General features: G+C 38.2%; 2 protein-coding genes across 3 annotated transcripts in view; both read left to right on the top strand.

Moving 5' to 3' along the window:
* The window catches only part of gda (guanine deaminase), a 12,243-nt gene extending 4,516 nt beyond the window's left edge, over positions 1 to 7,727 (top strand). The window contains exons 2-14 of the mRNA XM_015058007.1: positions 184 to 272; positions 463 to 634; positions 1,089 to 1,176; positions 3,706 to 3,811; positions 4,951 to 4,978; positions 5,072 to 5,179; positions 5,298 to 5,405; positions 5,500 to 5,597; positions 5,819 to 5,886; positions 6,066 to 6,212; positions 6,324 to 6,442; positions 6,541 to 6,568; positions 6,663 to 7,727. Coding sequence (XP_014913493.1) covers positions 184 to 272; positions 463 to 634; positions 1,089 to 1,176; positions 3,706 to 3,811; positions 4,951 to 4,978; positions 5,072 to 5,179; positions 5,298 to 5,405; positions 5,500 to 5,597; positions 5,819 to 5,886; positions 6,066 to 6,212; positions 6,324 to 6,442; positions 6,541 to 6,568; positions 6,663 to 6,730 — 1,227 coding nt within the window. The 3' untranslated portion in view covers positions 6,731 to 7,727. The remainder of the gene's footprint in view (positions 1 to 183; positions 273 to 462; positions 635 to 1,088; positions 1,177 to 3,705; positions 3,812 to 4,950; positions 4,979 to 5,071; positions 5,180 to 5,297; positions 5,406 to 5,499; positions 5,598 to 5,818; positions 5,887 to 6,065; positions 6,213 to 6,323; positions 6,443 to 6,540; positions 6,569 to 6,662) is intronic.
* Positions 7,728 to 9,616: 1,889 nt separating this feature from the next.
* LOC106963218 (uncharacterized) lies at positions 9,617 to 15,047 on the top strand. 2 transcript variants are annotated; one of them, XM_015058005.1, is made up of 6 exons: positions 9,617 to 9,828; positions 9,924 to 9,949; positions 11,210 to 11,506; positions 11,956 to 12,122; positions 12,503 to 13,611; positions 14,289 to 15,047. In XM_015058005.1, the coding sequence occupies exons 3-6, from the start codon at positions 11,257 to 11,259 to the stop codon at positions 14,680 to 14,682; spliced, it is 1,920 nt and encodes a 639-aa protein (XP_014913491.1). In that variant the 5' UTR covers positions 9,617 to 9,828; positions 9,924 to 9,949; positions 11,210 to 11,256; the 3' UTR covers positions 14,683 to 15,047. The 2 variants fall into 2 exon arrangements, with proteins under 2 accessions (XP_014913491.1, XP_014913490.1); XM_015058004.1 differs by lacking the exon at positions 9,924 to 9,949.
* The last annotated feature ends 610 nt before the right edge of the window (positions 15,048 to 15,657 follow it).

A 15,657-nucleotide genomic window follows, 5' to 3' on the forward strand; every position in this document is an offset into this window, starting at 1 on the left:
ATATATATATATATATATATATATATATATATATATATATATATATATATATATATATATATATATATATATATATATATATATATATATGTATTCGCATTAGCTTTACTAAAGCTGCATGAACTGCTTTAAAATGATTGTGTCATTCTCTTAACTCTCGCCTGATTCATATTTTTCCACCAGATTGCGTTCATTGGAGAAGGTACAGACTTACAGAGACTGTCTGAGAGCTTTGGATTTAGTTCTTGTGCAGTGACACAGCTGGGACAACAGTGAGTAAAAGTGTGAATCACTCATGATGCAGAACTATTCAGGGCAGTTGCTCCATAGATGAAAATTTAAATAAATGTAGCAATACGATAAATTATTAATTTTGCATAGGCACCAGATGTTTTTTTGCTGTTTTTTTTCCACATAAGGGACACACTTTTACAGCTTGCTCATATTTTGCATATCTTGCAGTGAGTTCTTTATGCCTGGAATGATAGACACGCACATCCATGCACCCCAGTACAGCTACACAGGCACAGCCCTGGATATGCCTCTCCTGCAGTGGCTCAACACGTACACCTTTCCTGTGGAGTCACGCTTTCAGGACTTAGAGTTTGCGAAGAAGGTCTACACCCAAGTAGTGGTGAGTTGGCATGCACATTTAGGCATTTTTGTCAGAACCTCCTTTGTGAATAAAAGACATTCAATGACATTCGTGGCAACTGAGCAATATGTTTCACATGTCCAAACTTGAGGTGGTTTATGAGGTGGGTCATATGACTCACTACCCAGAGCATCATTCTGCTGGATGGTGGCGAAGCTCCTTAGCTAAAACCATATGTAATAATTAATACATAAAAGTTTCCTAGATGTAGTTTGACATTTTCATATTCATTGTTTACAAATACAAAACCTTTACTCTATGCATGAAAACAAGACAGGAGCTCACCCATGCAAGAACCACCACTGAGTCAGTTGCATAGATTGCAAAATGTTTTTGTGTTTGTTTGTGAGGACAGGTTAGCGGTTTTCATAAGAGAAAATTTTTTACTGCACAGTAATAATGTTATTATATAATTCTTGGATTTTCTTCTTAGAAAAGGACTTTAAGAAACGGAACAACCACTGCGTGTTACTTTGCCACCATACACACTGATGCGTCTCTTCTGCTTGGTCAGATTGCAAGTAAGGTGTAAAACACACACACACACACACACACACACACACACACACACACGCACACACACACACACACGCACACACATTTGAATGTAAAGCTATGTTTTAGAAACAACTCATCTGTTTTAGTGGGGTTTTTTTTATCCAACCAGTGGTATGTTGTTCTCATGAACAAGAGCAGCAGATACTACGAAAAACAAGAATAAAATATAGCTGTTAAACTGCACTCACTTGACGTCAGTTTTAAAGTGAACCTGAAGCTTTTTAAGGTCTGATAACATTTTTACTTAAAATGGTGAGGGAGGGGCAAGCCACAAAAATATCATTTGTCCTCTGAACTTTCTTATTAGACATCTGATGTGTCTCAGAGATCCGTCTCTCGTTACATAACATGTCTCAGCTAACTTCCTATGCAGAGCAACTTAAAAAAAATTTGTGGTCAGATACTACAAGTTTATGCTTCTTTCTGCTACGTGCACTACTCATATTTATTACTGAGTGGATGACATAAAAAAATAAAATGACATGAAATGAAAGGAATGTGATCATCACATGCTTCTCTGGTTGTAAAGGCCACATCGCATTTTCACTTTCATTACGTATTTATTCTCCATCTGAGGTGTCTTCGACAGCAGAAAAGTCTTTCACCTTTATGCCTTGTTCTTATCGTCTCATCTCACTGCATTGCACAACGATGGGCATATTCTGCAAATGTACGGCAGGCAGCCTTAAGCTGTCGTTTTATATAAGTGGTCATTGAACCTTCAACTTTGTACTTTTCGGGCCCAACTGTATGTGAAAAACTGTCAGACGTCAGCACATGTCTGTGGCTTGGCAATCAGTTAAATTCAGTTTCTGTTTAATTAGATTGCCTCAGTGTTGAGTTAAAATGACACCATCTTGAAAGTATACCGTAATATATCTACTGTATGTGTCTGTTCTACTCTGGTTAGAGATTAAGTTTCTGGTTAGAGATTAAGTTTCTGGTTAGAGATTAAATTTCCATAGATGTTTAAACAAGCATTCCATGTTTTTGCATGTGTCTATCCCACCGTTTCATAATAAGAGACACACAGATGTAATAGACAAAGATCGATTAAGCTCCACTTTGCATCCCAGATCCAGGATTTTGTTTTCACCCTTGGTACAAGGTCAAAAATTTTTGCCCTCCCTCTGTTTATATTTTTTCTTCTGCAGTCCAGAAAACAGTGACTTCTAACCAGCTACAGATAGCTAGACTTTATTTACCCAGTTGCGAGGCTGTGATAGTAGTATACTACTATAGTAAGTAGTATCTTGAGAAGTGTGGCTTGGTTTGATTAGAATTAATTTGTCGTGATCCCTCCTCGATGACATATGGATGAACAGGTTGAACAAGTTTGGACAGTTGGCTCATCATCCATTACATGATTGTTGCTATTTGAAACACGGTTGCCAAGAAGCAGTCTTAAGTGCTTACTTGCTTTTAACAAGTAAACACTGATATTAAAGTACTTAAAATGACTCCTTCCCAGTTCATCTTGTTCTGCAGTTAGCTTACTCATGTACGTCTCCACATCTCATAAATAAAATGACCAGCAGGGAATAAACTAGTTCTTATTACTGGAGAAATAGAAATTTGAAATATCCACTTTAAGCCTAATCTTGCAGCATAATAATAATAATAATAATAATAATAATAATAATAATAATAATAATAATAATAATAATAATACAAAATACATTTCTATAATAGCCAAATTATTATAAAATAAATCTGTTATTGTCTTTCCACTCAGATGACACTAATTAGGAAAAGCTTTGAACGGCTGCAGATTGGAGTAAGCTTTTAATTTTACCGACGTTTCATCTGACTGAAAATGATATAAAATCATATTCAGTAAATTAGAATATGCACTTTTGGAAAATACCAACCGGTATTACACTGGTAGGTAAAAAGAAAACACCCCTTTATTAAGCCTACATGTCCTTAATTGGTCTTATAAAACACTGTATTCTTAATTAGCATTTTTTCATAAGTTGTATAGGCGCATAAAAAAAAAATCCTCAACAGAAATACAAGCGTTAAGACATCAGTCTGTGTATAAATAATCCTATATACTGTAACATGTTTCACTTTGTGAACTGAGTTGCTGAAATGCATGAACTTTCAACAATATTTTAATTCATTGACTTTAATAATATTGGTTGTAATATTACTTGGTGTGACCCATAGAGAATCTGTGGAGGCATCTAAATATTAGGGTTATGGCAAGGAGGCCTTTTAATCTTAAAGACTTGAAGCTCATCAAAATACAAAATATAATATAAAAGTGAATGTAAAACGAATTTAACTGCTGCAAGGACATACAAGTCTTTTTGTTTTGTTTATGTAAATAATCTTTAACCTCTTTTCCTATCAGAAATAAATATCTTGGTTAAATGAAAGTAACTTACCATCTAAGTCTTGCAGGAGTATGAACAATTTTGATCACAAAGTACTACAATCACTGCTGTTTACTACAACGTAATGTATTGTTCCTATTGCATTTGCAGATGACTTTGGCCAGCGTGCCTTAGTAGGGAAAGTGTGTATGGACAGAAACGACAGTGTGAAGCATTACAAAGAATCCTCTGAAGAGTCTCAAGAAGAGACCTATCGGTGAGTGTGCTGATCTGGACCTGGGAAACACCATGTACACTTTTCAAATTTTATTTTAATTTGCTTAGATTTATTTTGTGTAGGTAAACAGTTTCAAACACACTCCAGATGTATTTCAGTGAGAAATGCTTTATCTTTAGGCTGCCACTTTTTTGATGCGATACATGACGCAACTGAAAAACAAAGAGCTGGCTAGTTTGAGAGGGGAAAAAAACCCAAACCATGAAACATCCAGCTTTACAACTGGTTTAGGATTTTTATCCTGAAAATGCCTTTCACCAAGTCGATGTGTCTATCGGGACACAGAGTCAAGCTTTCATTTGTTATCTCTCAAGTACCTGTATCCAAAATGTGTTACTTATCAAAACACTGGCAGATTTTGATATGAGCCATATAGGCACTTGCCCAGGGCAGCATTAGGGCTGAGGTTTGGGGGAAACATACAGTGGATTTTTAAGAACCAGCACCGTATTCGCATCATAGCCAAACAAGAACCTCTTAATGCATACTGTTTGAAACATCATTCAATTATTTAGGAAGGAAGCAACACTTTCTATCAAAAACACCAAATTTTTGTTAGAAAAAAATCTACTTTTTTTCTGAATCCATGTTGGCATGCTGGCTTCAGATCACTGCTCACAGTTTCTATGTACCTGCATGTGTTTTCTATTCAGTACTGATGTGTGTGTGTTCGCGTAGTTGTTTGCATCTTGTGTCTCTGTTTCGTCCTGTGATGGCAGCAGACAGGATCAAGATTTCTAAAGTGGAGAAATTCCCTGAGGGAGCCACTTTAGTTATAGCAGATTGATTCAACAAAGCGGTTTATAATCTTTAATGAGTTGCTCCTCTCCTAATCTGGAACATTTTAAACCTTGATGCTCCAGACTGTCTTTGCAACAACGAGGCACATCTTACGGAAGTGGGCATTAACTTCTACACCTTTCTTTACTGTTTAATGTCAATAACACTTTATTTTACAAAGAAAGTGCATCCTATTCTGATTCAGAGGCAGATTGTGTTAGCCAAACAGTGTTTGTCTCACACTTATCTCGACGTAGCTACACAATGAACTGTGAACAAGATGTGTTGCACCTATTTATTTGATTATGCATGATTTTTCCTTTCTTTTCTCTCAAAAGGTTCGTCAAAGAACTACTGAACAAAAAGGTAGGATCCTGTGAAAGAGTCGTAAAGAAACCGGTCAGCGCTGTTGTCTAACTTTACTGTTTTTGTGCTCGGGTTGGTTGGTGGTCCTAACAGTACCCCCTGGTGAAGCCAGTGATCACTCCACGTTTTGCACCATCCTGCACAGAGGCCTTGCTTGCCAAGCTGGGAGAAATGGCTAAGAATAACAAGCTGCATATTCAAGTGAGTTAACAGTGGCAACCTGATCACAGATGCTTTCTACTGCAGAACATAAAGGGATTGTTTATTTATTTATTTATTTATTTATTTATTTATTTATTTATTTATTTATTTATTTCAGAGTCACATCAGTGAAAATCTTGAGGAGGTGGAGTGGGTGAAGGAGCTGTTCCCCAATTCGGAGTCTTACACAGACATCTATCACAAATGCAACCTTCTCACAGACAAGGTAAGAGCCCAGTCCCGTTTACGTTTTACTAAACTTTTGGTAAAACGTGAATGCTTGCATAAAATCAGACAAACTGTTCCTGATGCCTTCGCAGACTATTATGGCCCATGGCTGCCACCTCAGTGATGAAGAGTTGGTTCTGTTCAGGGAAACAGGAGCTGCTTTGTCCCACTGTCCCAATTCAAACATCTCGTAAGTTTTTACTCAGAACCGAGATAAGGTCAGACATTTGTACAGATTTTATCTTAAAATTAGGACAGTAAGACATGCAATATTATTGTTTAATCATTGAAGCTGAATAAACTGATTCCAAAATAGACAGATGGTGGTAAAAAAAAAAAAAAAAGGCCAACGAGACGGTCCACACAAAAAAGAAGTTATTATTACAGTTGGTGATCTCTCTGTTTAACCAGCTTGTGCAGCGGAGTGCTAAACGTGCGCAACGTCCTGAATCACAAGGTGAAGCTGGGGCTGGGTACAGGTGAGTGAAAATGCTCGACAACAATATAAAGTCTGAGCAGGTATTGCAGGTCAACTCAGTGTCAAAAGAGGGAACGTTTTAGAGTTTCTTTGATGCCAATCAAAAGTTAAATGAAGTTGCCTTGTCCAAGATACATATCAGTGGTTGCCTTGCAACCTCCTCTGTTTGTCCTCCATCAGACGTGGCAGGAGGCTATTCACCTTCCATCCTCGATGCTGTGCGAAGAGCCCTGGACTCGTCCAAAGTCCTCACCATCCAGGACCCAGAATACAAAACACTCAGCTTTGAGGAGGTCTTCAGACTGGCCACACTGGGAGGGAGTCAAGGTGAGATCCAAACACAAAAAGCTATTTGGCAACAGTTGTATCTATAGATATATAGACTCTCTACATTGACTTGTATGGTGACAATCAAACTGTTGTTTTTTCTGTTCGCAGCGTTGTCCCTGGATGAGCGAACAGGAAACTTTCAGGTGGGAAAGGACTTTGATGCCTTGAGAGTTAACGTGGCTGCTCCAGGTGGACCCATCGACCTAATCCAAAACGAGAAACCACAGGTAATGTGGGAGATGTCCGCGTATGTTGACACATAAAGTGCTCAAAAGCAAAAACTCCATCTAAAGTATAACAACAATCTGTAATCGTTGGCTTTCAGATTCTTTTGGAGAAGTTCTTGAATTTGGGTGAGCTTCCACTTCTTTATGTATCTTGTCATTTCTCTTTGTTTCAGTCTCAGTTCTCATATGCGTCTCTCTTCCTTAACATGCCCTTTGGCAGGTGATGATCGAAACATTGTGGAGGTGTTTGTAGCTGGGAAGAAGGTGGTGCCTTTCAGTGAGCCATGAACAAACAGGACTTCTTCCTTCCTCACATCGGTGTGAAAGAAACAAACACACACTGTGGCTGCTTCAGCTATGTTTGTGCACAAAAGTAGATTAATGAGAGTAAAGGGATATTTTTTAATAAGTATATTTTAGGACAGAGTATGTGATTTGCTTCATCTTTCTTTAGCCTGTATGCTGGACTTTTGATTGGGAAGCAAGGGATATATTAAACAGCAGGAAGTTTGTGCAGATAACTGGCTAATAATTATCCAGTGTGTTTTCTATGTTTGGCACTTTTGCACCTTCGCCATGCAGCAAATAACTCTCACCAGAAAAAAAAAAAAAAAATCGACCTTATTGCCTTACAGCTTAATTTATTTTGCCATACCATATTAGAGGAAGTGATAACATAGGACTTGGTGCTTTTTATGGTGCAAGAACTGCGGCAGTTTGTTGATGCCATTTTCATGGACTTCCTGTAGAAAACGTTTTTGTGTGTCGAAGGCTAAATTGTGCTCTAATGGACACTCCAGCTAATTCAATCATTCAAGGATTTAAAGCTGCAAAGGTGAAGGGATTGTGTTTTTAATGTGTCCTTGATACTTCTCTTCTGATTTTGTTGTGTTACAGTGAAAATAGAAATGTTTTCAAGCACTCTTTTCTAAGATGTTCAAGAATTCAAATCGTCCTCGTGGCCTTATCACATAACTGTTTGTGACAAAAATGTTAAAAAAATGTTTGGTGTGAAGATGTTTGATTCAAGGGAATGTACTGATAAAGGATTCTTTTCTTTTGTTTTGTATTTTGTAATATTTTTACACGCACTTTTTTAATCATTAGGGAATTAGACTATGTGCACTTTTCTTTTCAACAGTATTTAAGTCAAGTTGGCTTTTTATTGAAGAAGTTGCTAATTTAATTTTCATGCAAGACACAGTCTGAATCATTTTACAGGAGAAGGTCACAATTTTTGATCTGTTACACAGGATAAAATATAAATAAAGGAAGTCACAGAGGCTGTTTTGGTTGTATTTTTATGTTGACTGGCTGTTGTGGTCTATTACAATCAGAACAGAAGCTTTGCTGTGTGTCTGCGCTGTCTGATACACATGGAGAGGTCTCTGTTGTGAATGAACCTGTGGACTGAACCTATCGTTGGTTTTACTAATAATTCAAATCTAATCCACAATGTATTCAATAATAATAATAATAATGCAAAAAAAAAGAAAAAAAAAACGAAGGGAAAGATGTAATACAAGCCCAGCTACTAGAGGACAACAAATGTTGTCCGGTTCAATACTGCCCCACGCTGGTTTAAACCTGTAGTTCAGATTGTTTGAATTGGTGTCCTGTGAGATAGATAGTAGTAGTCATTACCTTACTTGCAGAAGACAGATGTTTTATCAAAGGAAAAAAAAAAAACCAGGAAATTTATCTTATTAGAGGAAGGTTAGCTTCACTAAACTAAGTAATTTTCAGTCACGGTCAAACTTAGAAATGTCATGCTGGTGTGAGCCAGTGCTTTGGGAGTTAATAGTAATCTTCTTTCCCACTTGAATAGTATGATAATATTTGGAGCTGGTTGCTCTTAAACTTCAACATTTCCCTTTGTAACTTCAAATGGATAGATTGGACTTCCTCATTATTTTTTTCTGAGAAAATAAGAGAATTTATTACAAGAAGTTCATTTTCCTGGACTTAGTGGGGACAGCTAATCCATGAGAGAATAATGCATTTGAAAAAAAAAACTATAAATATCTAGTTAGACTGAATTAAATATTTGCCTAAATGAGCAATAAATCATTCTGGCGTCTAGTTAAAGGTGTGTCCCTCCACGTCGATATATAATTGTTCCCATGTGAATAGCCTATTGTGCCGCTTGTTCCTGTCTTCTAAATAAAATTGGCCTATGTTTCTATTTATATTGTGATACAAAAAAAATCATACAAAAGCGGATGAATGGCTTTTGTGACTTATGTCTAAAAATAAAGCAGTCTGATTTTTGCTTATTTGTTGCAGATTCTCATTTCTCAGTTTCTCTTTTCAATCAGTTTTTTTCATCATCTCAATGACTTAATGACATTTACACATAGCTGATCATGAGACAGCTATGTGTACTGATGCAAGTCAGTCAGGAACTGAGACCTAGTTTTATCTGCTTTCAGGAGCTGTGCTTTGCAAAGGTAAGCAGTTACAGTCGAATGCCGCTCATAAAAATATATTATTAATACTTATTTAGTCGTTTATGTCTTCAAGAAAGAGCAGTCTTGTTTGCACAATACTTTTATGTTGTCAATGAGGAACAGAAAATTTTAGGAAGTCTTTTTCAGGAAGTGTGACTTGTTTAATTATATGGGTAGGGTTGAGATCTAGTCGCCAAAGGTTTTTCTAGGCCACTAGAAAAATAACTTTCAAATCCATGGGTCCTATTCCTTGCCCTGCCTGAAAGATATGATTAATGATGTGAAATCAGTTAGCAACCACCAAGTCAAACAAACATCCTGTGGATGGATAACATTTTTATTCCACAATGCACTGAACAGCAGAACTAATATTTTCACACGTGAGTTGTTCTAATTGTGTGTGGTCATTTCCAGCAACTACAATGTTTTCCTTTAGATACATGATATTAAGATAAATCTTTATTTATAGATTTCTGTGTTTTTCTCTTTTTTTATTATTTCACTTAGTAAAAGAGGTACAAGAAGTAAACGCCTGCTTTATGTATATTTAATGGTCGCAGTTCTCGAGTAGCAGTGATGTTTTTCCTCTGTTGTTTGTGCTTTCTCTCTTGTTTACGATGTTTAAATCGATGTTATTCACAATTTAGACGGCGAAGTGCCAACTTGTCATAAATTTAATGACTTATTTTGAATGTCGTTGGAAATACCTGCGACCTTTGAACGTATCAGATACCACAGTGTGGACTTTAAACCCTGCGTAATGTCTTACAGGCTTGAATTAGGTTACTGTGAGTCACAGACTGATCCTCGGCGAAAGTTTTAACAGATTTAATGTTTATGTGGAATGTAGAGCTAACACCATAAATAGTGTTTGAGAGACTGCAGTGTTTTATTTGCATCCAGCTGGAGGGAGAGATCCCGCGAGACTAAACTCAGGTAAATGTTGCTCAAATGCCATACCGGTAATCAGGAAGTGACTTTAAAAATGCTTGTATGATCTCCGTTCTCTCCTCCATTCTTCACTTTTCCAGATTTCAAGCACTGTTAGATCTGGAAGGTATGTGTCCTTTGACTTTGACACATCTTTTGACCTTTTTCTCTCCGCCCCTCATTACCCGGGCTAAAACATTATTAAAGGCGATCATTGATTATTAATGTTTATGTTTGTATTTAGTTATGGTTTTGATAACCTTATTTGCTTTTTTTGTTTCTTTAGTGTTTAAGGCAGAATAATACTTTTGCATATTTTAGTTTCAGTTCCATTTTATCCATGCTGTGATTTTTACATGAATTATTTTTTGACGCACTGAAAATACTAACTCATATTAGTAAATAAAGTATGATTTTATGCATAAGGATTTCACAAAAGTTTTTAAAAATCGCTCCGAAGATGGAAACCGCTCAGATTTGTGTGCATTTGGGTAAGTGACGTCCCAAGAGGCAAAATAATCAAAATGATCAGTTGCTGATTGGAAATTATGGATGGATAACGTGAAGTGATTACTGAAGATCTGTTACTTAAATGTATCAGTTTCAGCCTGCCTCTTCACAAAGCATTTTCTTGTTAATTGTTGCGTTTTGTGGAATAAATGAATTTATTCCATATGGGTGTTATTTTTTTTCACCCATAACGAATATTGTAAACGCATTTAAAGGATGACTTTGACTAAAATTCAAATCGAATTCAAAAATAACTTTTCAATTCCAAAGGGAAATCAAAAGTTTTTTTTTTACTCATTAATTCAAATTCTTCAAAAAGTTATTCTATTCTAGATAGCGATGGGAAAGATCTCTTGTAGCAGTCTGTATTACAGTGAATTTGAAGAAGCCTCTGACTGAAGGCACTCTATTTTCCCAAGTCAGTCTCATGAAGAGGATGGATACAACAGTTGTCCATCATTTCCTTGATTTTATGAAGAATACTTCTTTGCGTCATTATCTCCAGAGGTTTGAAACATGCAAACATAAGACGAAATGGGTAAAATGGAAATCAGTATGCTCAAAAGAACTCTGATCAGTTGTCTCATGTGATGTCAGATGTGAGTGGAAATGTAGCTTTTTATCTTGATTGAATAACTACTTACTGGAAAACAACAAATCAAATAGAAAAACTGTGTATGACATTTTATTTCGTAGGTGGCCAAATGTTTTTAAAAAGAAACGGATTGATTTAGATAGAAGTCCAACTGGTGGCTTTAAAACTAGTTAGTTACAATAATGAAGCAATTTGTATGAAAAAAACATCTGTTTAGAAAAACTAAACACTATTCCGTGTTTATCATGTTTTCTCATGCTAAAAAACTTTGTTCATGTGCAGAAGCATTCAGCGTCCCCTGCAGCTCGGACGCTAGCTGAAAGCCCATCATGCCTCTGTTTCGGGCTTTGGATGAACAGGCAGAGGCAAAGGCTCGGCCCAGGCGGAGGGGTCTGAGGAACACCAAGGGCACTAAAAGCTGCTGGAGGACGCGGGACGATGATCCGGTCCTTTCTCTGACGCGCCTCTGCCTGTTGAGCCTCGCTGACAACATGAAGGACCTGTGGGTGAAAGACTATGCTGACAACTATCTTGATCATTATTCATTCAGATACATCATGGGGCCTTTCAACCTGCTGCGTGAGTTTGTGTGTGTGTGTGTCAGTGTTAATTGGTTACAGACCAAATAATACAAAATAAAAATGTGTAATGCTTCTGTTGTCCTAGCACAGCATACCACAGTAAGGTGGAATGCTATGCAGTCAATCACCTTATCACCAATATCCATTTTTCAAAGCAAAGCAGAATCACAAACTGAAAAATGTGCAAGAAAAACATTATTATTTGCCTTATCACAATTGCTTTAATAAGCTTAACAATCTTATATGTAAGCTAGTTTATGCTAGTAGCTTTTTTCTTGACTTATCAACAAACGCATATCTCATATCACTGGGATGTTCTCTTTTCTTTCCTACTGCAAACAAATGGTCAGAGAAATGGCACCAAAGAAGTACTGTAGATATTTTCTATGTCTCTGATTGAAAGTAATTTACTATAACAGCATGGACCTATTATGTCTGTAATCACAGCTGGTGAACTGGTGGAGGAGTTGACGTGGCTGCTGTCCAGTAGAAAGCAGCTGTCTCGGGCAGCGCTCCACCTCCTGCTGGTCCCCCACCTCCAGGGTCTGTCTCTAGAGAGGTGTCCTGGCTTGGTGAACCCGGCATTGTGCGCTCACATTGCTGCCCGTTGCCAGGTAAGATCCGATAATTTTATTTTATCCAAATGCTATCTGCTTCTTTTTACATAACATACTAATCTTTACACCTAAAAATGGGGACTTGGTTTATTTCAATGATAAACATCAAGTGTATTTTCCATATTTGTAAGCTGATATGTTGTTTGAAAAGGTAGTTAAGTTTTAATTAGGTTTAAATTTAAGGTAATTAAGCTTCACTAAGGAAGATATGACATAGAACAACACAGGAGATCCTGCCATCAGCATCTATAATGACTTTCTGATCAAACTCTAATTGTCAGATTCTTCGGCGTTCCCTTTGTCTGGATTAATTTGAAAAGGAAACGGGATTGCATTAGATATTCCTTTAAAAGAAATGAGTTTTGCTTTTCTCTCAGGGTCTGCGGAGCCTGGACCTATCTGGAGCACAGCAGCTCCCTCCAAAGGCCCTCTGTGAGACCATGTCCAGTCTACCTGCTCTGCGGTCGCTGTCCTTAGCCGGCATGCCTTGTGACAGGAGTGTGATCCAAATGGTTGCCCGCCACTGCCGTTTGCTGCAGCACCTCGACGTATCCCGCTGTCACCTCCTCTCCCCGGCTGCTCTGCTTGCTCTCGGCGGTGTGGTTTCGAGTTCGTCCTCGGCCTCCTCTTCTTCAACCTCGTCTCCTCTCCCGCTCAGCAGCCTGTTGGCTCTGGATATTGGGTTTGGGGAACAGGAAGGAGACTCTACCGTGGCAGCAGCCTATCTCCTTCTCTCTCTGCCTTGCTTGAAAAGACTGGCCTTGGAGGGCCTCGGACCGGCCTGCCGTCTCATCGAGCAGAGGGAGTTCAGCCAGGCAGATGAATTTGCTGACAGGGAAGGTGTTTCCAGCCTGCACCTGGTGTGGAGGGAAAGGATGCTTGGGCAGAGCTCGGAACGTTGGATGACGATGAGAGGGGAAGAATCTACTGATAATCGAGAGGTGGAGAGCCCATTATTGGAGGAGGATGGGTGTGACGCTGAAGAAGATTTAATCAAAAACTTGTGGCCTTTTTGCTTACAAATCCAAACAGAGGATAGGATGAAGAATTTGTCCCAGTCAGGCCTGATCCTGCAGCTCAAAGACGTTAAAGGCGTAACCTGTGAGTCTCTGGGGAGTTTAGGAAATTTGTGTCCGGGTTTAAACTCTTTATCCATGAACATAGGCAAACAGGGGCCCCTATTAACCGCTGATCTCCAGACGTGGTCAGGCCAGCTGCGGAGTCTTTCATTTATCTACTCCGGCCCAGTGGCAGATCTTCTTCCTGCCTTGCAAGTCGCAGGTTGCTCACTGATCTCTCTGACGTTGGAGGGGGTGAAAACCAGAGCCGACACCCCACTACTGGAGCTCATCAGAGTCTGTCCCAGACTCAGAGACCTCCTTGTCTCTGCCGAGCCTCCTGCTACACCACAGTACGAAACCATTGACAATCAGCTGGATGATCAAGATCTCCCAAAGCTGCCGAATCTCCGCTCTCTCAAGATCAGGTAACTTCCAACATTGAATCCCTCCTCTCAATTTGTGCCTGTTTCTAACCACACCAAACACAGTCATGACAAAGCTCCAATACACCTTACAGCCAGACACAGAAACTATGTGTTGATGACATAATGGAAAACACACAAAGAAAGAAATATCTTAGCTATATATATTTTTGTTTTCTTGGAGTGGTCACCAAGTGTATTGCTGTTCTCAAACGTTGTTCAAGCAAAACAAACCAAAAAACAACAACAAAAAAAGCATTTAGATAGGCTTTCAACAAATTGTCTTTGTGATTTGGGTCTGGAGTGTGACTGGGCCATTTTAACTGTGCTTTCATCTAAAAATTACACTTTCGTTCTGACTGGATGTTTAAGGCCAGTGTCCTGATGGAAGGCGAACCTTTTTTTTGTGGCTTCTAGTTTATCTTTTAAGAGTACCTCATGTATCTTTGCAATACAGTAGCTAGCAGGACTTCTTGTGGCAATCGTACAAGAATGACAAAAGCACCCATGAGGAAATGTTGATGAAGTCATTGCAGTACTTTGGTTCAGATATTTTGATTGTACGTAGCAGTACAATTTCAGCCTCATACTAACGGATTGAAAAATTGATTAGAACTACCAAGGCAATCAATAATACTAATTATTTTCTTCTGCTGCTCTTGTCTCTCAAATCTCTGAAGTTTCTCCTATGAGCACAACCAAATGAAGCCCCTGATGTCCTGGATGTCCCTAAAGGAAGTGATCAGGTGTCTCCTGATTGGCTCTCCTTTACTCGAGAATCTCTCTTTGATCTCCTTGCCGTGCCCTTTGAACTGCATCATACAGGACACACTGCATAGTGTGAATCCGGACGTGAATCCCGATGCAGATTCCTCTGGCTTGCCGCCACTGCCACTTGGAAGGATCGAGCATATTGACCTGCTGCGAACAGATGTGCAGATGAGCACTGTGAAGAGCTTGATGCAGCTGAGCAAGAGGCTCAAGTACGTGGATGTAAGTTACTGCTGGCGGATCAGTCAGCGCGAGTGGCTAGACTGCAAGAAGTTCAGGCAGGTCGAAGTTGTCTGGGTGTAATAAAAAGAGGGGAGGATTCTAACACTAAGGCGCGTCTTGAAGGTGGGCGGGCAGTATTTTTTTTTATTATTTGAATAAATTGAAATACACATTTACATGTTAAATTGTATATTTATCATAGTCTCTTTGGAAAATGTATGTTTGTTTTTTGTAACAGACTGATCTTTTTAATTCACTATTATGGAAAGCTGTATTTTAAAAACCAATTTATATTAACTTTATAGTCTGAATGCAATTGTGACGTGCCTGAAAAACAAACATTGTTTTTGAGAAAAGTGTTTGAGAAATCATGTGGAAATCACCATATGTTTGTCTTTTTATGAAACTATGACAATAAATTCACATTGAAGTGAATGCAACAATAATTCCTTTTTTGTGTTTCATGTATATTTTTAGTTGTATTTTAGTTTTTATCAATAAAAACAACATTCCAGGCGTCAATGGTTGCAGTACATTGCAGTAACAAACAACTGTGACACTATGACTTATTTAGAGGCAGAAACCCAGAAGGTCAAATGGGCATAAATGAAACTCTAATGAGGTACAGCACTCCATATTTCTGTTACACTAATCCAATTACAGGTTTAATGAAAACTGGAGATGTGGAGCAAGTAAAATACTTGACCCCCACCCAATTTGCCTGTCTTAATATCACCTTTGGGGAATTAAAATCAAGCCTAATCTTTGGCTCATTAGAGTTTGATCTAATCCAAATCCAAGTTAAAATCTGCTTTTTACTTGACAAGTAATGTGTTGGCACATCTCCCAGTCAATCCCTGACACTGATCTAAGTCATTTAACAATTGGAATTTGGTAACATGGTGTTAGAGTTTTATATTATGTATATGTATGAAAACTCGATAGCTTCAGCAGTACAATAAAATAACACTTTACATTTCCAAGTCAAAATGCGCTTAACTCTGCGCTACTACAGCATCTGTTTTTCTTGACTAAATTATTTTCACCCAGAAGGAC

The sequence above is a fragment of the Poecilia latipinna genome, unplaced genomic scaffold (assembly GCF_001443285.1).
Source record: "Poecilia latipinna isolate Pla-1442-1.1 unplaced genomic scaffold, P_latipinna-1.0 Scaffold1507, whole genome shotgun sequence".
NCBI classification, from domain to species: Eukaryota; Metazoa; Chordata; class Actinopteri; order Cyprinodontiformes; family Poeciliidae; genus Poecilia; species Poecilia latipinna.

Excerpts from the sequence above, each read along its gene's own strand:
- LOC106963218 (XM_015058005.1), top strand. The coding sequence starts at position 11,257 with ATGCCTCTGTTTCGGGCTTTGGATGAACAGGCAGAGGCAAAGGCTCGG. Across the intron at positions 11,507-11,955 it reads GGGGCCTTTCAACCTGCTGC|CTGGTGAACTGGTGGAGGAG; the intron begins GTGAGTTTGTGT and ends CTGTAATCACAG. Across the intron at positions 12,123-12,502 it reads ACATTGCTGCCCGTTGCCAG|GGTCTGCGGAGCCTGGACCT; the intron begins GTAAGATCCGAT and ends CTTTTCTCTCAG.